At 36.3% G+C, this 23879-nt stretch overlaps 1 protein-coding gene across 2 annotated transcripts in view; it reads left to right on the top strand.

Annotated features, from left to right (window-relative positions):
• The window catches only part of TMEM131 (transmembrane protein 131), a 102408-nt gene that overhangs the window by 55838 nt on the left and 22691 nt on the right, over positions 1-23879 (top strand). For both annotated transcript variants that reach the window (XM_082073169.1, XM_082073170.1), the window contains exons 9-27: positions 845-995; positions 1115-1171; positions 2148-2209; positions 8057-8165; positions 10173-10281; positions 11107-11260; positions 11362-11532; positions 11845-11955; positions 12042-12176; positions 12651-12755; positions 14063-14149; positions 18098-18250; positions 18396-18471; positions 18575-18692; positions 20573-20711; positions 20821-20930; positions 21311-21377; positions 22352-22503; positions 23155-23297. In XM_082073169.1, the coding sequence (XP_081929295.1) occupies positions 845-995; positions 1115-1171; positions 2148-2209; positions 8057-8165; positions 10173-10281; positions 11107-11260; positions 11362-11532; positions 11845-11955; positions 12042-12176; positions 12651-12755; positions 14063-14149; positions 18098-18250; positions 18396-18471; positions 18575-18692; positions 20573-20711; positions 20821-20930; positions 21311-21377; positions 22352-22503; positions 23155-23297 (2209 nt within the window). The remainder of the gene's footprint in view (positions 1-844; positions 996-1114; positions 1172-2147; positions 2210-8056; positions 8166-10172; positions 10282-11106; positions 11261-11361; positions 11533-11844; positions 11956-12041; positions 12177-12650; positions 12756-14062; positions 14150-18097; positions 18251-18395; positions 18472-18574; positions 18693-20572; positions 20712-20820; positions 20931-21310; positions 21378-22351; positions 22504-23154; positions 23298-23879) is intronic.

The following is a 23879-nucleotide window of genomic DNA, read 5'->3' as shown; positions in this document are numbered from 1 at the left end:
GTCTAAAATTGTTTTTATGCCAAATGTTTGGATGGTTGCTGAAGGAGTCTGCATACGCAGAAGTGTTTTTGTAATCACTGTTGAGAGTAACTTCAGGGATCTGACAAACCTTGGATCCCTGGTTACACATAGGGAAGAGTCACATCACATCCTCTGAAACATTAATGAACTGCTGCATTACATAGTCTGTGAATAAGTGCGAAAACAGAAGAATATGCAGTGTCAGTATGTCAGCTCTTGTTCTGAAGCTAGTCTTGGGCTGCAGCTGCATCCAGCAAATACAGAAAAAGTTGTCTTTGAAACCCTGAATGCAGATTGGAACTGATGCAGTAGGCTATGTACAGAAACTTGTTTGGTGACTTACAAACCTGTACCTCCACAAACTTCTGTCTCCTTGCAGTTCTGCACTGTTTCAATTTGTGTTCAGCACCGAAACTGAATGCCTTATGTATGCTTTGGAGGGAAAAAAACCAACAATTAGAATATATAAAACCAATGTTTGATGTTACTGCACTCAATATTTTTATGAATAGATTTTGTTTATTGGTAGATTCTGACAATTTAGTCTGTCATCTTACCACAATTTAAATACATAAAACTTAATCAAATGGGATATGAAAGTCCTCTTGCATATACCTGTTTTTAATCAGTATCATATTAGATGATTACGACTATCCTTGCTAAATTTAATGGTAATTTTAATAACATGCAGCCTCTCTCTTACTGCTATGGCAGCTTTTTCTCTTAATACAATTATACTCAAAGCTTCTATTGTATTTTTTTGATGTGGCAGCTTTTTTTGTAATGACTGCACTCTCATAGATGTGCTTTGATTATTTATCAGGAAATACCTCCCTATGAAACAAAAGGAGTGATGAGAGCCAGCTTTTCTTCAAGAGAAGCAGATAATCATACAGCCTTCATTAGAATAAAAACAAATGCCTCAGACAATACAGAATTTATCATTCTCCCTGTTGAAGTAGAAGTTACAACAGGTTTGTAGAAAAGTGGTGGTGTGTTTTTTTTTTTTATTGATTGTTGTTGGTTTTGTTATTCAGCTTAATTAACTTTAATATATATTGGAAAATGGTGACTTTTTTTTTTTTTCTTGAAGCACCAGGAATCTATTCATCAACAGAAATGCTAGATTTTGGTACACTACGAACACAAGGTAAATTATACTTCAGATCTCAAAGTGTACTTATAAGGAGTAAGGTGGGGAGGGGAAAGCCCAGTTCTCTTTGTGCTGTTCAGGGTTGCTTGTGGAATTGATGCTTTTTAAAAGCCAGGGTTTCAAAAGCAGGGTAACAATGTGTACAATGGTGCACAAATATATTCACCTGCAAATATACCTGAGATGTGTACAAGCAAACAGTACCCTGCACATCCAGTTATAAGTCCAGAAATAACATTAGTCTTACACAGTTTTGCATGGCTTAGTCTGAAAGCCATTGCCAGTTTACTTAATTTGTGAACTTGTTTTGAAACATTGCTTTACATCTGCAGAAGTTTAAACAATTTTCAAACACATGGAATAGTGAGAGTGTGCAAATCGAATTTGTTGCTTATGATAAGATCTTTTTTTTTGAAGTGCCACTTACACATTTGTCCCTAACATTTTACATTTTAAATCAATATTGTTTAGTGAAATTTTTAAAACATCATATATATGGCAGAAAGTAGTAAAATAGAAGATATCTTTTGAAACTGTAGAAGGGACTCCTTAGTGAAGAAGAACAGTATATATCTTCTCTGAACTAAAAAAACGTAGCTTCTAAAGTCCTTTTCCACACAACTTATTTAACATGTAAAGATTTTTAAATAAGATGAGTTTTTGCTGAATATTGATGCATCTGGCAAAATCATTCATGGTAGGATTTTTAGCCTGTTCATTTCTTAATGTGTTAGAAATACGAGCAGTTAGCTGAAGCATGTAATACCTACTAATAAACGAAAATGCAGTTTTTAAGTGTGTCATATTATTGGGACTAGCGGTTTTTGACTGGCTGTACTGTCATGTTAGTGTAACTTGTAAACACTAAACAACAGTGGATTTGTATGAGAAACCAGCTAGTGCAGATGACTTTGTATAAGGTTCTTCTGTTAAGATGGCCTAATAGCCAGGTATGTTTTTTGTTCTTTAACAGATCTGCCAAAAGTTTTAAATCTGCATTTATTAAATTCAGGAACAAAAGATGTGCCAATTACAGTAAGTTTTATTTCCTTTCAATTTGAAACTGTCTACTTGGATTTACTTTCTCTCATAAAAATTGATCATTCATAGGTTCACTGCGTAATGTTCAGATTTAGAAGCTAGGTGATGTGTGACTGAAAACCTAACTTAATAGTAAGACAACTAATCTGTATGCATGGTGAAATGAATATGCTTCATCGCCTTCTTTGAATGGCTGTTTTCAGCATTTATAGGCTGTGCCTGCAATATCTAAGCCTCTGGAAGCTTTTATACTTGTGAACAGTAACTCCCGTTCAGTGAACAAGAGATTGCTAATGCAGAGTCTGTGAGATTCTTTGTCCTCATCACACACTCCATGAGAGCGTATGAAGTGGTTGTCCAACATAATCTTTTAAGAAGAGCAAAGAGGAGCTTTCAAGAGCATACTGTAAAGTGACCCTGGTTTTCTTGAGGTTATCTGCTTTGTAGCTTGAAACAAGAAAAAAGCCTGCAAACACTCTAGAGCCCTTTCCAGTAAGATCACTGCAGCTGCACATGAAGTTCAGCCAGCTTCAAAATTTTGGGATTTTCTACTCTTTATTTTTATTACAGAATTTTGGCTCTAGCCTGGTAGTCTGCCTTTATTCATTCATACCCTTTCCCTGTGTAATCTTTCTCACTGCCCACTACTTTTCTCATTTCTTCCTTCTCCCTTTCCTGTCTGTCTTGTTTGCCAGATTTAGTTGTATAGCTATCTATACCTTGTCCCAGTGCACTTCAAAAAGTGTTGAAGTGTTGAAAAGAAACCAGAGGAGCCAGAAGAATGACTGAAAGATTGGCAAAGGTTTCTTACTGAGCTCTTGGAGGGCACTTCTGTGTTTTTTAGAGAATATAGGTGAAACTGTAGGGAGTAGTATTTTAATAGTAGAGGTCTAACAAAAACCTAAAATAGGGTGCTGGAAACTGAGGCTAGATAAATTTAAGCTAGAAACAGGACATATTTTTAGTAATAACTTTCCACTGTGATAAGTCCATTGCAACGCTTGCTAAGTTGTTCACTAATAATTTGCTAGTTGAGAGAAACTTGCAGTATAGTGCAAACAGAATTTAATTCATCAGAGTCCTAATGTTTATTGCATTAATGAGGTCAGATGAAACTATAAGGTCTGTTGTGGCCTCGTAAGCTGTGAACCAGGTTCCATGGAGGGTTTTTATTTTAAAAAATACCTGTATATTATTTTTTACAATCAAGGGGTTGACAAATTTATTAAATTATTTTTCCAGCTATGACTGCTGTTGTATGTCATGTCCATCTTAGATTTGTCAGGTTTTTGGCATAGGGATAATTTTTTGTGTGTTTGAGGTTTGTTTTTTTGTTCGTTTTCAAGTGTGTAATGTACTTCCTCAGTACAATGCAAATAATCATATATTCAAACCATCAGTATCACTTCGAATGTCTGATAATGCAGTACATGATACAAATTCCTCCATTTAAAAAAAAAATACTCTTTTAAGCTATTGTATTTGGACTGTAGACCGTCAACTGTGGTCTAATGGAAGGCTGTTATTTGATAGCCATTATACATGTCATGACAGAACTTTACCAGATGAATTATTCTTTTACAGTATATCAAAGCAGTAAATTTGGTGGTCTTAAAGCTTTTGGGACTCACTATTGCAATGATAAAGTTGCCACATAAGTCTGGATATGATGTATTTTTCAGCGTGTCACATGTGGCACATGAAGTCAGTTGTTCTCGTTAAGGCACAGCTTTGTTGGGAAGTTTGTAGCATTTGAAGCACTGTGTGAATTTCTGTTGCTGTGCCGATCAGGGAATTTCGAAGTGTTAAGCAAGAGTAAAGAATTTTTGGAAGGAACCTGGTGAATACCTTACTTCTAGGAAAGCTCGAGAGATTGATTTCTGAGCCTTTAGAGCTAGAGTTTAAAAGCAGTGAGACAGAGCTCTGTGACAAATTTCCTTTTAATGTCAGAAGAAAAGGCCAAGGCTAAATTTAGCATATATTTAAGCTGGGTGCTGGAGGAACTAAATATCTTCAGGTCAGCTGTGTACAAGAGGCTGCTAATGCCATTGCCAGAGTTGTAGTTGTTCTGCCTTTTAGCACTTAGTCATGCTGTGGTCCAACAAATTGGTTGAGGAAAAGAAGCAGCAGTCACTTGACTTTCTTTTTTGAGTTCTAAAACTCTTGATAAAAACTTTCTGAATTACATTTTCTAGGGTTTTCTCTATTATTAGGGAGAATCATGTTTATTTCATAACAGGATGCACTGTTGTCATGCTGCAACAATTAAGCCATGCTGTCAAAAATCTAGTAAACGCACATTCCTGAACACATTCTTTTATCCCTGGTTTAGAATGAAAATTTTCTGTTTTGTTAAGGCACTTTAAGTCCATCTGATTGCTAAAAGCAATTTGAGCTCCTGATAATGTTTGCATAAAGAACCAGGAACTTGAGGACAGCTGTATATTGAACCTGAATTCTATCAGTTTGAAAATAAGTGTTTGCATAAAGTAGTATTTACTTACTTCTGTCAAAATTTCACATACTTCAGAGTAGATTTTTTTTGTCTCTTATCAACCTGCAAGAAGTAGTTTACTTCTGAGTTGTTTTCAGTCTGCATGTTTGAATACATCTCAAAGTTATCAAGGGAAAGTTCCCTTAAAGGATTAAAAAAGTAATTTATTCTGGATGGTGCTGCATGGCAAAAGTGAACTTCAATTAGTTGTGTCCCTGTTTAAACTGAAGGCCAAGTTATTACTGACAAAATAATTGTGTCTGTAAAAGGGAATAAAACAGTACAGAGGTGGTTCTGACACTCACTGAACCAGCCTTAGCTACAGGGCTTTTTCCTCTTGCAGCACGGTAACTGTGTCTTTACTATCTGTAAATAAAAGTCTAGAGACTGCTCAGTCTTTAGAGCAACATGCTGGGTAGACAAGACAAAGCTGTATTTTGGAGCTTGCTGACAGGTAAACAATGTGGATGAGCATGTGCTGGTGTTTCAATCCATACTCTTCTCCTCTTTAATGACTTTCAGACTATACCTATTCTATTAAACTAAACCTTCACAGTCTTTCCCAATAACTGCTGCAGTAGCACAAAGCTTTATTCCACCTCTGTGTTCTGTAGAACATTTAAAAATCCTCATTTTCTGCTCTTATGCTAAATACTGAATGTATATTCATACAGCAGGGTCAGAAATCTTGACTGAGGCACTTCATGGGAGAGCCATGTGTTAATGAAGCATGTCTGGTTTTAATTCTTCTTCCCCACAGAATCATTTAATTGTTTAGGTCAGAAAAGACCTTTAAGATCATCAGGTCCAACCATTAACCTAGCACTGCCAAGTCCATGTCTAAACCATGTCCTGAAGAGCCACATCTACATACACAGCTTTTAAACCCCTCCAGGGATGGTGACTCTACCACTTCCCTGGGCAGTCTGTTCCAATGCCTGACAACCCTTTCTGTGAAGAATTTTTTCCTAATATCCAACCTAAACCTCCTCTGGCACAACTTGAGGCCATTTCCTCTTGTCTTATCACTTGTTATTGGGAGAAGAGACCAACCCCCTCCATGCTACAACCTCCTTTCAGGTAGTTGCAGAGAGTGCTAAGGTCTCCCCTCAGTTTCCTTTTCTCCAGGCTGAACAGCCCCAGTTCCCTCAGCTGCTCCTCATCTGACTTGTGCTCCAGACCCCTCACCAGCTTTGTTGCCCTTCTCTGTGCTCTCTCCAGCACCTCAATGTCTTTCATGTAGTGAGGGGGGCCCAAAACCAGACACAGGATTCAGGGTGGGGCCTCACCAGTGCTGAGTACAGTGGCACAATCACTTCTCTAGTCCTGCTGACCACACTATTCCTGATCCAAGCCAGGATGCTGTTGGCCTTTTTGGGCACCTGGACACACTGCTGGGTCATATTCAGCCGGCTGTAAGTTGCTGTCAGGATGCTTTCTGAGAAAAATTGGTGATGTTAGATCCTTGATGGAACTTGTGTGTGTATTTTGTCATGACCTGTCTGTATTTGATGATTCTTAAGGCCCATCTCAGGACAAGTTTTGCTTCAGCTTTACTTGAAATAGGTTAAAATTTGAGAAAAGTAAAGTTGAAAGGATTGTTAGGGATGTTGGTTTTTCCTTTGGTTGTCTTAATTATCTGTTTCCTTTCATAATATGTAAGCAAGCAATAAATGAGAAATGTTCATTATGTGATTAAGAAATTTTCAACAAAACAGTGCTAAATTACTTCCTTAAATCATTGGTTGTAGACTTTTTGAGTAAATACATCTAGGTTTGTTACACTTGTATTTTAAGAGATGCTCCTGTGAAACCTGCCATTTTTTTTGCAACAGACTGTCCTTTCAAATATTTCTGATTTGTTTTGCTAAATGAAATCAGCATAATTTCAAGCTTTAGTAATTAAAAAACCCAGCCTTTTCCTTGAAGAGAGCTACTAGAAATGGTTATGCTTTCTGCTGTGCCAGAGCTCTGAACCTGATTACAGCTTTGGTTTTGTCTGCCTTAAGAGGTTTTTTTTTTAAAGGCACCTCAGGATCTCAGTTTTGTAGTATGGATTTCATTAGAAGAAAATTGTGATAATTATGAATTGACTCGTGAAGAGAAATAGCAAATATCTGTACCACGTGTATGTGGGTGGTTGACAAAGGTCAGTATTATAAATCCAAAATACAAAACTTACACTCAAGTTCACAGAGATTATTTGTTAGCTGCAGGAGCAGCACTGCTTGTTTCCTCTAAAGATCACGTGGCCTGCAGAACTTAATTATGTATGCATGGTTTTATGGCTTTAATTTACAATCAAGGACAGCTGAGCTTGGAGAAACTGTAATTGGTTGTACTACTAGCTGTCTGCCTTGCTCCTCTCTGACCAAGAAAGGCTCAGCTGCTGGTGAAGCAGGTGCTAAAGCTCTGCAGCCCAGCGCAAGGTAAACCAGCACTCATTTCAGTTTCCTTAACACAGCATCCTGTAATTTGCAGTAGCTTAACAGCTTCTGCATGAGCAGCTGAGCCATTCTTACAGCAGGAGAAGGCAGCTGGGAAGGAGGAATCATGGCAGCCATCCTAATTTTGAATAAAACAAGAATAAGAGCATTTAAATGCTCCATGCCTGGTTTCTCTCCATGGAATCTAGATAAAGAGTTTGCTAGCAATCGTTTATAGAGTCTTCAGATACTGACTTGGAATCCATAATCCTGCTGCATAGCAGTATCTATACAAATCAGCTCTGGCGCTAATAACTGACACAATTGCTATTCTAGTAATGCCCAATTCACCTTTTAATTTAGTTTAAAACAGTAACCCTTCAATACAAAAGGTGATCTTGTAAAATGCTGGTATAGAATGAGTGTCATCTCAGATTTACAAAAATGTTCTCTCTAAAGTTTTTTTTTTTTTTTTTTTTTTTTTTCCCTGTGGCAGCCTTGCAGACTAGCATGAGAACAGGGACAAGGCAGGTGTCTGTATCATCACTAGTAATTAGACAAGTCAGTTAACAGCTTTATTAATGAGTGCACCAAAACAAATGGTCTAGCTATTGTAATGCTGCAGCATTAAGAATAAAACCCCAAATCTTTATTTAAATAAAGATTGTTTTCTATGTTATTGATGTTTCTGTCCATACTCTCACTGCTATTGCCCACTTTCCTGGTTACCGACTTAGTAATTTGGCAGACCTGAAAAAATTCTAAAGCCTTTTACGATGCTGCTTTGTTATAGGAAGGACAGACTTGTAAGAACTCAGCCAAAACTGGGTGCTGTTGTATCACTTTGAAGGATATGGGAAGGCTGCACAGTATGTTAACAGTGAGAAATTTACAGGTGCTCCATATTTTGATTGTTTGCAGAGTGTTAGACCCACACCACAGAATGAAGCTATAACAGTGCATTTCAAGCCAGTTACGTTAAAAGCCTCTGAAAGTAAATATACCAAAGTTGCAAGTATTAGCTTTGATGGTAAGTACTGCTCCTCTCTTCTTAGAACTTCTCAGGTGCTTCTTAAAACTTGCTGAAATTTCATGAATTATTTTCCACAAATTTACAAATTAACAAAATGTTATTTGTAATTTTGAGAAGGAAATGGGATTTTCCTACCTGGAAAAGGCTTACAGTTCTTCTGACTTATTTTTGAAGGGATCATCTCTAATCATAGTCAGCAGGTGACTTAGGCTGGCAAATATTGTTGAAGAGAAGGAATTCTTAAGCAATCTTCTATGTGCGTATATAAAAATTGAACATCAAATTTCTATTAAATGTAAGCAATAATCTTATGTTAAGACAGAGATTATTTTAAAGGTATTGTTAGTCTAAATAGGCATTTGATTTTGAGAAACCCTAACAAACCAGGACATGTTTCTCACAGTAATATACATTAGAGGAGAATATATCCCTTGAATTGCCCTTTGATCCTTCATAGTTTAAAAAATAATCAAAATCTTATTTCTAAAAATGTTGCCTTTTATATTGGAACGCACATGGAAACGGGGCTCTGCAATGCTCTTGAGAACCTTACTATGAAAGTTGGCTTATTTTATTTTGCTATCTTGAATTCGTATTACAGATAAAGGGAGGTGAAGGTGGAAAAATCTTTTACTAGTACCTTTCCTACAAAGATATGTTATGTATGCTGATAGTGACTTTCATATATATCTTTATGAAAGAAGTGCTAGGTCATTTCCTTCCTGCATAGTGTGACTCCAGATATTATGCTGACATTTTGTAGAAAGGCACCTCTGTTTTTATAGAGATTTTAATCAGCTGCCAGAATTCTATTGACCTACTCAGATGTTAGTGCTTTAAGATACTAGTTGGTGCTGTAAAGTTTCTCTGCTGGGATTGCTTAGAAGTGGAAGTTTATAGACACAATGTTTTACATTTCAGACATAATTTTAGAAGTCGTATGGATAGAGAGGAGAGGATCAATTTTTATTATTATTGTTATTTGTTGATTAGCACTTCAGATTTTTAATAACTTATGGTTTGTAAGATGATTGAAGTGTGTCTTAGCCTATAAATAAATTCTGAAGTAGCTGAACTCTGTCAACCTGAGGTGGTATTATGCTCCAGTTTTGAACCTGGAGAGAATTGTGATATGAGGACCTACTGACTAACATACAGTAGATCCTGGAACGAATGGTAGTTGGAGAAAAATACCCAGACACAATGTTTAATGTGTTTTTAAGCGATTGACTTGGTGAATTCTTTTAAGTGAAGCTGCCAGCCCTAAATATTTGCTTTCAAGTGTCCTAATACATGCAGGGACTTCAGAGGCTGACGGTTTCTCCTAATTAGTATTTGAATCCCTTGACTTTTCTGGCAGTGTTGCTACCAGGATAACTGCTTGTGCTGTGATCTTGGAGCAGACCTGTGAGCTTTGTTCCTGGGGCTTGTGTAATTTGGGTTCTTACATGGGTTCTGATTCTGTTTCTTTAAAGTTTAGCATGTCTTTGATTTCTTCATTATTGAAATGTTGCTGCGTTCCTGGCCCAAAGTCCTGCTCAACTGGTTGGTCTAAGTGAGGAGCCCAGCCATCTCAAGTTCCCTGCTAGAGTAGTTCAATAAACTAAGGCAGTCTATTTCCTAACATTTCCCTTCTGTTTAGGGGAGGGATAGATGTATTCCATACCCGAAATCAGCTCAGCTGGGATCCGAATTATCCTCTGAACATGTCAAAGTTTCTTATTTGATAGGAACAAGTAGGCTTCCCGATCATTAGATAAGCTTACTAGTTCAGGCAGGTCAGCTAACGGGTGTTAAGGAGGAGGAACTCACAACCCTGATTGATCTCTTACTTCCTATACTTATTCCATGTCAGTTGCTTTTTGAAATTTTCTTAACATCCCTTTTTCTTCTCCATGATACTCTGTGCTAGCTCTGTGCTTTTATTTTTCCATTCATGGTAGTTTAACCTAATGGATCATTTTTTTGTCTGCTCTAACAAACCTCATATTCTTGTGTGTGCAGCATCAAAAGCAAAAAAAGCATCACAGTCTTCTGGGAAAATAACTGTTAAAGCGAAAGAGAAGAGCTACTCCAAACTTGAAATACCATATCAAGCAGAAGTGTTGGATGGGTAAGCTTACAGTAGTTGGCCATAATTCAAAACCTAAATGCTGTAAATTAGCTGATGTAGCAGGGAATTCAGCCTTTTTAAGTGGAGAGGGCTTATAAAGAGCTGATTAGTAAGTTTTCTGAATCTGGAGGTTGTTGAGAACTACAATTACTTGGTTGAATTTTTCTGTTTTTACACTAGTAGATGAGGTAGTCTTAGTAATGCATAAGCTGGTTTCAAGGCTTGGGTTCAAAGTGACCCTAGTGAGTAATTTTTCAGAGCAGTTGAAGGCTGCAGATGAGGCATTTTAAAAATGTGGTATTGGAAATTTTTCCATTTTTGCATTTGCTGTTCTATCGCTGTATAAAGTGAGGATAGAGAAAATATTTTTGGTTTTAAGCAAAATTTTGGAAGAACTGTCAGTACTTCCTTATTTTTCGTCATTTCTTTACGAAGTGTGGCTAAGTTGACTTCAAAATTACTGTTGAAATGGGGCGCTACTTTATCAACAGAATTGACAAAGTATTTTAAAGGCAAGTCAACTAAATATTACCTATTAGAACTTTTGTGCTGCAGATAACTGATTTGGTTAATAAGGAGATGCACAATTTGCAAACTATCCCAACACGTACTTTTAGTCCTCCTAGTACGCTGATTCACATACTTTCTTATCTGGTTTGAATGACTTGATTATCAATGTCACGGCAAGGCTAGTAATATACTTTCAGCATGCAGTGGGGGTTACGTACCTTTTTTGCTCTTGGATTGAATGAAATCTGGTGTTTTGTGTAATAAAAACACTTTGAGGAAAGTCTTCATTTTTCTCATACAGTTTTCTTTTAATAGATATTTAGGATTTGATCATGCTGCCACGCTCTTTCACATCCGTGACAGTGCTGCTGATTCTGTAGAAAGACAAATCTATCTAACAAACACATTCAGTTTTGCAGTCCTTATACATGATGTTGTGCTACCAGAAGAAACAAAACCAATGTTTAAAGTAAGTTGCATTTCACTGAAACTTTTTACCTAATAGTAAATGCTTAAATATGATGCACTTTGTTAAATTGTAACATTGGTCTTCATTGTTCACTGATCTAGGTCCAGAACTTCAGTAAACCAGTCTTAATTCCGCCTAATGAAGCCAGATATATTTTTACACTTCATTTTATGCCTTCCACATCATCCGTTCATATAGATAACAATATTTTACTTATCACCAATGCTTCTAAATTTCACCTACCTGTCCGAGCATACACAGGATTTTTAGATGTAAGTATTTTCTTCTTCCTTTTTTTTTTTTTTTAAGCTATTTTAGACTAATAAAGAGGCAGGTCTTTACTTCTATAGGAGGATGGCTTTTTTAATTTCAGAATTATTTTGCAAGTTCTTTTCTTAAACAGCTTCGGTTGCTGCTGAAAAATTGTTTTTTGTTCCTTTCGTTTTTACATAGAAAATTTACAGAATTTTGAGGTTGTCACAGAACTGCTATGTTAGACCCATTAATGCATTTGTTAATGACCTTAGAGCTTGAGCACATTTTATATTTAACTTATGCTAAAATACCTTTATCAATCTTTCTAGTACTTCGTATTGCCCCCCAAAACTGAGGAACAATTTATAGATTTTGGCATATTGAGTGCAACAGAAGCTACCAGCATTTTATTTGCAGTCATCAACAGCAATCCAATAGAGGTAAAGAGGAATTTATTTTTAGTTTGCCTTTTAAAAAAATTACATCGGTGTTGTTACTGAAAACAGTATGTTTTGTTCTTTTTAAGCTGGCTATAAAAAGTTGGCATGTTATAGGGGATGGTTTGGCCATAGAACTTCTAACAACAGAAAAGGGAAACAGAACAACGATAATTGCAAACCACCATGAACTACAAAATGCCAGTGCATCCTATCAGTCCTCAGTAAGTAATCTTTTGACTCTGTTGCTTAAAAATAGATTTAGGAGGAGAAAAAAAAATAGACAAATCTGTGCAACTTCTTGCAGTTTCATTTTAGCAAGGGAGGATAAGAATTCTTAATTTTCGTCTGAATGAATCATAAAGCATGTAGAATTTCTTTATATTAAGAAGGATTATTATGTTCAGATTTCATTAGATTTTGAAAGGGGAAACTTCAGAAATGGTAACCTCTGTGCCCTCAGATGATACTCATTATTTATTTGGGAAGAGTGGAATTTATCATTTCAAGGAATAGATAATTTTTGTGTTAGTAACTTGTGTTTGAATTTTTCTTTTTACCACTGATAGCTATTTTAAATGGATTTTGGTTCAGTTGAAAGAAATTAGAGGGGGGGTTGGTATGTTTTTTAGTGAAATTTCTTTCTAGCTAATGGAATACAATGGACAACTTTTTTTTTTTTTTTTTACTGTTTACAGGTGATACTAGCATCAGGTTATTATGCTGTGTTTAGAGTAAAACTACTGGCGAAAGAACTTGAAGGAATTCATGATGGAGCTGTACAAATCACGACAGATTATGAGGTAAATTTATTGTATATTCATGGGTGTAGCCCAAATGATATGTTGAGTTCTTGAGAATGAACAGATTGCAGTACCGGGGAGAAACTGAGGTTGGAAGGGACCTCTGGAGGTCAAGTTCTCTGCAAATTAAGCCTGCATCAAACGACAGTAGTGCCACTTATGCTGTATCTGCTCTGAAAGAAGAATGCCTTTTATTATGATTTTCATCTGGCTTTCAGAAATACTTATTTACATCTCACCTGATGCTTTGAGGTATGGATTCTTCAATGACTTGATACATCCTCAAAGCATCAATGCATGGATCTTTTGGCATAATGCATGCTGACAATGTGCTTTTTGGTACATTATCAGTTACTGACACTGAACTACCATTTCAAAGGTTTTTTGTCAAAAACCAATGTGAAAATTGTTTTGGAGAAATTGCAGTTTGCTGAAAATTAATGAAAGAGAGTTCTTACACTAAGATTCGTAAGGGAGAAAAGAACAAACAGTTAATTCTCAACTTCATATGTCTGTCTTGTTAATAAGCTATTTTGCAGCAGAGAGAGATTCCAATCCATAATGGAATCTCTATTTAATATCTTTGGGTGATATTATATAGGAAAAAAAAGTGACACACTGCCTATGAAGTCAGGAAACTATAGCTTATTGTGGTGTTCTCATGAAGACAGAGAAAATGAGAAATTCCACATTTCTGCCAGTTATCTGAGATTTTGAGCTTTTAAAATATGTTTGTACATGTATGTAACCCTTCAGTTACAGCATCTGAAGCGTTTTTATTTTCTTGCATGTGCTTACAGGTTATTCTACTTCTATTAGTAGCTTCAATAATACACAGAAAGGGTCTCACTGCCATCCCTTCCACACTCTTTTTTCTAAGTCTACCTCTATCTTGAGGTCTTACCATGACTTCCAGTGTTTTTTGAGAAGTTCAGTTTGTCCTCTTCCCTCATGCTCACTTACTTTTAATGTTATCGCCCTGTTTCCCAACAAAGTAAACCCCACTTCAGTGAGACTGACCTCTATAATGCCCCATTGAAGAGCTTATATTTTAACTATGCTTTTCTGTTCTATTTAGAATGATGCTAATTATGACTGAGCAAAGGTCAGTCAATATGGAGTGGCTGTTCTGAATATGATGATGTGTTGAAATGTTAAATCATGTCTCCTTGTTTGAAATGTGTATATAAACCTAGACTATATTAATTGTAGAATTTCAGAATTGTGTTATTGTATGCCATTTAAAAGTGGAAGAGACATTTACAGACTGAAATGTAAGGGTTTGTTTTTTTTTTTTTCCCCTCCAGATTTTAACTATACCAGTGAAGGCAGTGATTGCTGTAGGCTCGCTGACCTGTTCTCCAAAACATGTTTTTCTTCCACCTTCTTTTCCGGTAAGGGAGTTGAGTCATAGCATTACAAGTTTTCTTGCTGTGTTTTTTATTTGTTTGTCCTTTTCAAGGGAAACTGCTGTCTTGAACTGTTGCATGTCAAAATGCTGAAGAGATTCTGCTATGTACCAAACTGTTATGATTCAGTTTGTAGCTATTTTTTGGGATTTTCCACCCCCCCCCCCCATCTCCTAAGTACGAGCTATCCCTACATCTCCTCTGCTGCCTGCTTGAATGGGATCTTGGAATACTGTTACAATCCCAAACCTGATTCTTTGCAGCTTTATTCTACTGTAGCTGTGGTCGTTGTCAATTCATGGGCATTGGCACCAAGAGTAAGAGAGAGATGAAACTACACAAAAGTGTTTTTCAAATTCCTGAAGTCTAATACTAAAGACAGCAAAGTCAGCTAATAAACTGATTTTTTAGCACAAGATGTCCATGGTCTCTGTGGAAGGACTGTTGTGCTGTTTCCACACTAAAAGTAAATCTTCTCAAGGGTACATGGTAGAGTACATGAACAGGGAAGCAAGAAAGCTCTGTGGGTCTACAGCTCTCTGCAGAAGTACATAATGTCTGTTTTCATCTCTGCTCCTGCAGTGGTGTTTAGTGGGTGAGTGCTGGAAGCAGCTGCTTTGCTCAGGGCTACAGACTCAAGCAGCAAGCTGTTAACAGATAATATTTTCTTCTCGCTTCTCTCTTATGTGGAACGCCACATAACCATAGAAGCATGGGCAGTCAAGGCATATTGACTTGGCAATTGGTATTTCATTGAAGTCTGAACTTTTTATGTGACTTTACAATGAGTGGGAAATGTAATATGGTGGAAAATTGTAGGAAGAGGGATTGAAAACTGGGGGGGGAGACAGAGGTGGCAGTTTTCTGAAAGGATAGAACTAACTCCATGCATTTGGTGGAAATGGTTTTTTTTTTTTGTTTCTTTGTCTGTGCTGCATAGTCTTAATTTATTGTAGAGCTCTGTCTGTTCTCAACCTCATCTTCCGATAGCTCCTTAGTATCTCCTGCTTATCTTACAGTTTGTGTACTCTTAAATAGTAATTTTTCACTGGCACTTTATCAAATGCTTTACCTCATGTCTGATAGATAAATGATAATTTTTTGAACATGTAGTGCAGTAGTTCTCGTCAGAGGAAGTTTGGTCAGTCAGCAGGACTTGAGTAAATCATTGCTACATTTGCCTCATTATCCATTCCATCTTCCTCCTGATCTCCTGTTTCACACATTGTTCTGAAGTCTTTTGCTACTCTTGAGGTCAAGCACTCATGCCTACAGTTGCATAGGTCACTTATTATCTTTTATCTTTATGATCTATGTTTCCTATTTGACTATATGGCCTCACCATTACATGGATACTTATTACACTGACTACTCTATCTGTAACTTCATCAATGAACTCCTCCATAAGCCTTTGATAAACTGAAATAAATTAAAGGTCTGTAGAATTTTTTTACAGTGAGGGTGGTGAAACACTGTCCCAGGTTTCCCAGAGAGGTGGTAGATGCCCCATCCCTGGAGACATTCCAGGCCAGGCTGGACGGGGCTCTGAGCAACCTGATCTAGTTGAAGATGTCCCTGCTCAGTGCAGGGGGGTGGACTAGATGACCTCTGAAGGTCCCTTCCAGCACAAACTATTCTATGATTCCTTTTCTTTTACCACATACAAAGCAGTTTCTGTATTCTAATTTCAATATCCTAATCCCTGGCTAGATCATTGTCCCTCTTGGACGCCACATTAAAATATTTTGTTCCATTTTGAGGAAGTAATTTTTAGTCTCCCTTTATTTTGGTCTAACTGTAATAGCTAAAGAGCTTCTTGATATATCTGAGGATATGCCCCAGGTGTTGATTAGCTTGAATGTTTGTTTTGTTTTGTTTACTTTTGTTTGGTTTTGGCAGGTACTACTTCTTACAGCACCTTTATTTCTCAGCCTCTAAGGCGTAGTTTCCTTGCTGTCATAATTTTTTCTCTTCCCCAGACTGCTGTGATTTTTATTGGCTTCATGCTCTTTTCTAGAAAATGTTTTCATGTAATTATTAATTCAGCAGACCTTTGGGCTCCTGCATTTTTTGGGGGAGTGTAAATTCAGATATAATTATCACCTTTGACAAGATTCTAGGCTGTTTTCTGTTTTCTTTTCAGAACAGTCAGCTTCACTTACTACTTCTGTTGGTCACTCAGCTTTTATGATATTTGAGAACACTGACAACAGGCTTCTCTTTTCTTGGATTCATTTCAAACTAAGCTTCTGATAACTGAATTCATGATACTTCTGCATCTATTTGTTCTGTAATGCCTCCATTACTTAGGAAAATAAGTAAACAACATCCATTCTTCTTTTTTCAGTGTTTGGTAGAGAAATTTGACAGCTATAACATCCAGCAAGAACGAGGTGCTACAATTTTAGTAACACTTGTTTTTCAGTGCAAACCTAGGATGTAATTCTCCTGCAGCTGACCAGTTCCCAGTGCTTTTGTCTTTGTTTATAATTTTAGTGTATTTGAAGTCTGACTCTTGGTATTCTGTAGAAGTTTGTCAGCAATATGCTAGTAGTGTGTACAAGCCTTGTAAAAGTCAGTGTCTTGATTAAAACAGATCTTAGCCATGGTGACTTCTGCTTCATAATGGCATTTTTTTAGCTTACAGTAGCTTTGTTCTAGCTTTGTTATTGCTGATGGGTAAAGTTGTCTTCCATTATCTGTTGTTTCGTGTTTAAATGCTGTATAAGGGTCTTAGTAAAAGACCCTTATATTTGTTCTATGGAGATTAAGAAACATTCATCTTGCCCAGTTGATGGCAGTTTGTTACATACAGGATTCCATAAATGAAGCTCAGATGTATCTCTTATTCAATGTAATGGGACTATACTGTTTAGAGATTTCTTCTTTCTTTCTCTGACAAACTGTTACTATTTGAGACTGTTACAGTACATGACTATTTCCTGAGCCCACAGTCAAATTTTGAACCTGCAAAAGTACGTCTCTCTCATCTGTCCACTTCATTCCTTGCCTTGCTGGCTTTCTAAAAAGCTGAAAGCATTGATTTAAGGGAAACATGAAAAACTCTAGTCATTTTCATTAGAAGATAGTCTTTAAGTTTTCTTGTATTTGTTCATTTTATATAAATCTGACAAAATGTCATTGGCCGCGAGTTGCATTTTGTTTGTTTGTTTTTGTTTTTATTTGTTGTTTACTTGTCAGGGCCGGGTTTTGAGATAAGGTGAAAAGCATGGACACAGAATCATTGGTTTACAAGTGAGGACATTGTAATGATTCTGATTGTGACAAACAATTAAACTACATGTTTTATGCTTAAAAGCTAAAATATTTGGCTCAGAAGAGTAGGAACGGTGTAAAAGCGTGGGGAAAGAGCTTGCCCTGTTTTCTTTTTAAATGTATTTATTTTAGTGCCTGGTGTCTTAATTTCATTGGGAGTGGGAAGAACGATAAATACCCTCTGCCACCTGTAGTGTTTGTAATTTGCAGCTTCACTCTACTGTTTCTTACAGATTATTTCTATTTACTAGCAACTATGTACTAGATCTCTTACAAGAAGCTTCTTTGCCTACTATAATAGGAGGCTCAGAAAACTGGAGTTTTCTCCTGCCTTTCCTCCTGTGGTGCCTTTTAAGCATGACTTGATTAAGCAGAACGGTTGTCTTAGCTCTTCAAGACACTTAAGGTGTACTTATTTTTGAAAGAGGGATGAACTGTGTTTGAAAGCAGATGGAGGAAAGGGTACAACTTCACAGAAGCTTACCTTGAAGTGTTAGAAGTAGCTTTTTTTTTTTTTTTGAGAAAGCATAGTTTAAAATCTCAGTTTAACATTTCAGCTCTACCGTGGTCTTTGCCAGCCTGCATAAATAAATACATATGCTAGGGGAAAATGCGTATCCTGCAGACTTTTTAACTCTTTCTTTTTTTTTTTTTTAGGGGAAAGTAGTTCACCAAAGCCTGAACATTATGAACTCCTTTTCTCAGAAAGTGAAAATACAACACATACGCTCCCTATCGGAAGATGTAAGGTTTTATTATAAGAGGCTAAGAAGTAATAAAGAAGATTTAGAGCCAGGGAAAAAATCAAAGGTTTGTTTATGCCTTATTTCTACATATTTACATGCTCTCTCGTATATGTGTCACGTTTTTGTGGTCATCAGAAATCTTCTTTTATCTTTGGTCATTAGATTTAGTCTGCAGTTTCTTAATTGATCTGCTCTTATCTGTTTTGCAGATTGCAAATATTTATTTTGATCCTGGTTTACAATGTGGAGATCATTGTTATGTAGGATTGCCTTTTCTGTCTAAATGTAAGTAACATTCAACTTTATAATGAAAATCTTTAGGAAAAAAAAAAGTTTTCTCCTTTTACATTTTACATGAAGATTTAAAAAAAAAACTTGTTTCTTAAAGCGGAATCTAAAGTTCAGCACAGCGTAGCAATGCAAGAAGATGCATGGGACTCTGACTGGGATTTACATGAGAGTTTATTCAAAGAATGGACAGAAATAAAAGAGAACTCAAGCCATAGGTAAGTATTCTAAAACTGTTACTTTCTCAGGCCTTAAATCACTAGTTAATTCTGTGTTATATGTGCTCTTATAAAATACAGAGTTTCTTAATACCGCAGTGCTCTTTAAAGAGAGCATTTTAAAAGTTAAAAAACAGTAATATTTTCCTCAAGTCAAACACAACACTGAAACTTACTTTTCCCTGGAGTATGCTGCAGTTTTTGAAAAGATGGCAACAGCAAAATCAGCTTTACACTGCAAAAACTTCCTAAAACACATTATACTGTCTGTGCAGTATCCCTGCTTAATCTGCTTTAAAGTAGTAATCTCAATATCCCTCCTAAGATTTCATAAAGTGTTCTATTGCTGTTATTCTGAGATGATTGCATTTCAGTGAATTATAAAATTGTCTGGTATTTCTCTGCTTCAGCTAAGTAGAAGGTGATTAAGGATTGCTATTTCATTTTTAGAAAAAGTCAAACTCTGTAGGCTGCTCTGTACCTTTCAAACATTTACCTTCTCATAGATAAAGTGATTTAATCTCCAAGAGACATAAGTTAGCATTAACAGCAAGTGCATGTGTCTTTTGTGATGATAGCACCCAGACTACCATTTAAAAAAAGGTGTGCATATTTGCAGAAAAACAGAATGATTGTATGTAGCTAAATAGATTAACAAAAGCATATCTCCTTTATCACTTTTTTGTTATAATGCTGATACGTCAATAACTCCTGAACAAATTTGATCTAAACAGAATTCTCTATTTAGCCACACTGGTAACTTTCAGGAATGTCCTATCACCTACACTAAGAGGACAGTAAAGGAAAATTCTATGAAAAACTACTTCTGAATAAGTAGCAGTTCTAGGTATTCTATATAATATTTTAATATTATTTAATGTAATATATAATCTGAAATTTGTCATGCTTTTTAAGAGAGTTACAATTAACCAGCTATCCAAGGTAGCGTTCAGCAAAAGAGAAACTGCTCCTTCTGAATACTGAGGCGTTCCAGTGTGGGCATTTGGAGTCTCTCCAAAATACATCTTTAGGTTTGGAGTCTAGTGTTTCATCTGGTTTGCTGACTCAAGAATTCAACGCTGCTAGTCTTGCTTCAGGTTGCAGCGTGGAGCTTGTAGAACAGGAATCGTGTCTGTTGCAGAGGTTGGTTAATAGCAAAGAAGTTCAGTCACTAATGGAAACAGTAGCTGGCCCCAAGTGGGGCTAGTTCAGATTTGCTTTAGACTTGTTCAACAGGAATATGGGCACATACATCCATGTATGCATTGCAGATTTACGGTATGTTACACATGTGCAGCCACAGTACGCTTTCTGGATAGTGGATGTCCGGATGTTGGGTTGGAAACAGACTGTAGCAGGACTGATGTTTTTTCTTTCTACTGTTTATACCTTTACAAATAATCATATACATTTTGGGTTATTTTTCTTACTGATCTGAATCTCAGTTAAATTCTCAGGATTTCTTTCTGCAGTAGTAGGGGCTAGGCAGGCACTTCCTAATGACAGATAAAATGTGTGTCTGTGTCCAGAGAACAGTGATTTAAGAGAAATGCAAATACTGAAAGATTTGTGATGCGTTGCGTAAGTCCTACCACATTTTCTGCTCAACTTTATCCATAAATAGGCCAAAACAGAACTTGGAAGGGATGGATGTTGGCAACAATACTTAAATAGAGAATATCTTTAGAATCTTTGGGTTGGGCGTGTTTTGACAGTTTCTGTTGTGCTTTTTAATAGCAGGACATATGTGCAGAGCTCAGTGTTTCTTTTAATTGCATTCTCAAGCTAGTATTGTTTTCAGGGTGCTTTTAAGCATGCTGCTTTTTCCAAGCTTTTCCTATTTTACTCCCATGAAGTAAGTTTTGTGACTATTTCTCCAGACTGAATGCTGTCTTCGAAGTAGACACAGATCTTCAGAAGAACGTCCGGTTGAAAATTACAGCAGAAGTGACCTGGCCTTCCATACTTAGTTCACCACGACATCTCAGCTTCCCTCTTACCAATACAAACAGTTCATCAGTAAGTTATTTTGCTAAAAGTATGATTTTGTAGGGGCTGCATTTTGAATAAGTGTTTCTAATTGCATTAACCCCAGTATAAACTTTACAAAAATTGTGTTTCTGAATAGGAAGAAGAAATTTTTCTAGAAAATCCAGCTGATGTTCCTGTGTATGTTCAGTTCCTGCCTGTTGCTTTGTATTCGAACCCATCCACCTTTGCTGATAAAATGTTAGAACGGTAAGTATTGTTTCAGAGTAGTTAGGCCATTCTCACTCTACAGCAAAACGCATTTTACAAAAAACACATGCAGTATTTGGCGACTGTGTTGGTAGTTACAGTTCTGGCCACTTCTAGAGTTTGAATCATTAGGCCAGTTAAGAACTGAATCTAGGCTGATTGCCATGGAACTCACATCTGTAATTTTTGCTAAGCTAAAATAATGTTTACATTTCTTCCTTGACTTGAAGTGTGAGGGTGGGAAATAAGAAAAATGGAATGATCCTTTCAGCTGCGTATAATTTGAATCCTACCATAAGTTCTTGATTTGTGCTAAAGTCCTTAAGTGCGAGTATGTCATCTTCCCTGATCTGGGGAAAAAAATTGCATATCTGTTTCAGGTTCAATTTGAGCAAGCCAACTAATTTCAACCTGAGGACTCTGGAGTTCCAGGTCTTCAGAAATTGCGTAAGTATTTCAATAGGTTCTTTAGATTTTTAAATTTAGATATTTTAATGTTTTAATACTGCTTCAGTTGTGCATCTCTTCAAGTTTTGGTATTAGTATGTGTGAAAAATGTGATGCTTCTGTTGGATATTTTCAGGGAATTGGGAAAAGTATTTAGTCGTATGTAACAGTTAAAATATCACTTTTTCTGTAGGCTAACGTTATAATAGCATTGCAGAAGTTACTGGAAACTGCGTTTATTGTTAACTGTTACTGAAACATGATTATTTTCTTTGGTGTGGTGGCTGGTAGTTCTAAAATTCGCAAAATACTGAGTTTTCCATTGCTTTGTTCTTTATTTTAAACAATTTGAGTTTTGTGGAGAACTTTAAGTGTGCGCTTTTTCATATAGAGCATGCCACATCCCGAACACTTGCTTTTCTCTTCCAATATATACACCTTTTCATCTCCATTTACAGGTAGTTTTAGATTAGGAATCTGATGCTTTCTCAGTATCTAACAGCAAACTTAGCAGAATACTCTTTTTTTCAACAGGTCTTCTATTTTAAGTTTGCTCTTCCCCTTTTTTCTTTACTTAGGAAAAACAATGTTCTAAAAATGTTCTAACAATGGAACATTTTGAGGGTAGAAAATGTTACATAATGACTTAATGCTAATTTGGTGTTAAATATACATTTAAAAAACTTCTGAACTCTTATTTTTCTACTAGATCTTTATGAGTCCATGTATGTAGCTTAGCTCAGTTGTGTCTTCCTGTGTTCTGCTTCTGAATAAACACAGGTGGTTTGCTAATAAGTAGGGAAATTCTTGTGCTATCAGACTTTCTGGTTGAAAAAAACCAGTATATCATTGGGTAGTATGCTTCTTTATGACAAGACCAATTTTCTAGCTGAAATAATATGATCTCTATCAAATATATGTAAAAAAATTCCTTTTTAAAAAAGTGTTACTTTGTTTTTCCCACTCTCTTTAAGGTCCAGCCACTACAGAGCACTGTAGGACTTACAAAGGGCCTGGCTCGTCAGTCAGTTTTAAGCCTAATATTAAAACCTGGTGAGAGAAAGTCTGTCAAAGTAAAGTTCACTCCAGTTCTTAATAAAACAGTTTCATCGTTAATTGTTATCAGGTATGAGAGATATTCCTGAAACGAGTGTGATTTTTTTCTGATGGTTTTTATTTACATACAAGATCATATTTGTGATCTGCTGCCAATAAGAAACTATTGCTTTTACAAGAATAATAGTAGAATTATATGTGTCTGAAGAAATATTTAATTTAAATGTAATTTTGATATGTTTTACAGTATTCAGTGCATATATATATATAAATATAATAGAAATATGTAATCCACTGTTATACTTGGGAGACTTGAGTTTTAAATACATACTCTGTCTTGAAAGCAGAACCTCTAGTTATAGATGGCATTTGCAAGATCAAGCTACAAGTCCAGTCTTTGTAGTAAAGAGCTCTGTTGGAATAACTATTTCACTTTTGTATCAGGTGTGATGAATTAATATGACGATGAAGTAGAAACTTTAACCAGTACCTGATAGGGCTTTTTATTTGTACACTATGTTATGATTTCTTAGGTTCTTGTCTTGCAAACTATGTTTGAGATCCCCACTATTCACTTGCATATTGTGGGGAATTATCTGTGGAACCGCTTATATTTCTGTCCTCCAGATTTGGGATATAACTCCATAGTCTAGAGAAGCTTGCAGGAGCAATAGACTGCATAATTCTTTTATGAATGTTTCTGCTTTTTCTTTGTATACAGAAATAATTTGACTGTAATAGACGCTATAATGGTACAAGGACAAGGAACGACTGAGAGCTTGAAGGTTGCAGGCAAGCCTCCTGGTCCAGGAAGCTCTTTACGCTTTAAAATCACAGAAGCATTATTAAAAGACTGTTCAGAAAGTGAGTACTTTGTGAGCTACTATGCTGAACAGAAAAGACATTTTACACGTACAGCTTGAAATGTGAAAGTATTTTTTCCCTCTTCTAGTGCCACAGAAGTTTCATTCCTTTGAATACATTAAAATGGCTTCTTCACTTAGGCAAAGAATAAAATATTTTACCTTTTTCATTTCAATGTGAAAATTAGGAATGATGAAACAAAAGCCCTTCATCTGCTAAAATTCAAGATAGAGGAGGTGAAAGTCCTAGTACACTTACTGAGATAATCTCAAATTCCTAAATTTAAGTCAAATTGGATCACAGATGAAACTTTCCGTATACTTTTTTCCCCCCTTACACCTTCAGTATCTGTGTGCACACAGCCAATGCGGAAAAAGGCAGAGTGTTTTCCTTGATGCAAATTAAATCCCAGCTACATTCTACACTGGAGTCAGAAGTTTTCTCCTCAGCGGCCCAGCCTTGCTTCTGAGAAGAGAGCTAAGAGTACCTGTATTACTAAGGGAACTGGTAAAAGAGGTTTAGTTTTATTTGGTATTAAAATCTGCTTTGTCACTTTGCAGATTTCCGGACATATTTGTAAGG

The sequence above is a fragment of the Streptopelia decaocto genome (assembly GCF_964273445.1).
Source record: "Streptopelia decaocto genome assembly, chromosome: 1".
NCBI classification, from domain to species: domain Eukaryota; kingdom Metazoa; phylum Chordata; class Aves; order Columbiformes; family Columbidae; genus Streptopelia; species Streptopelia decaocto.
The sequence above is the reverse complement of the archived record's forward strand: the minus strand, read 5'-3'. Positions and strand labels throughout refer to the sequence as shown.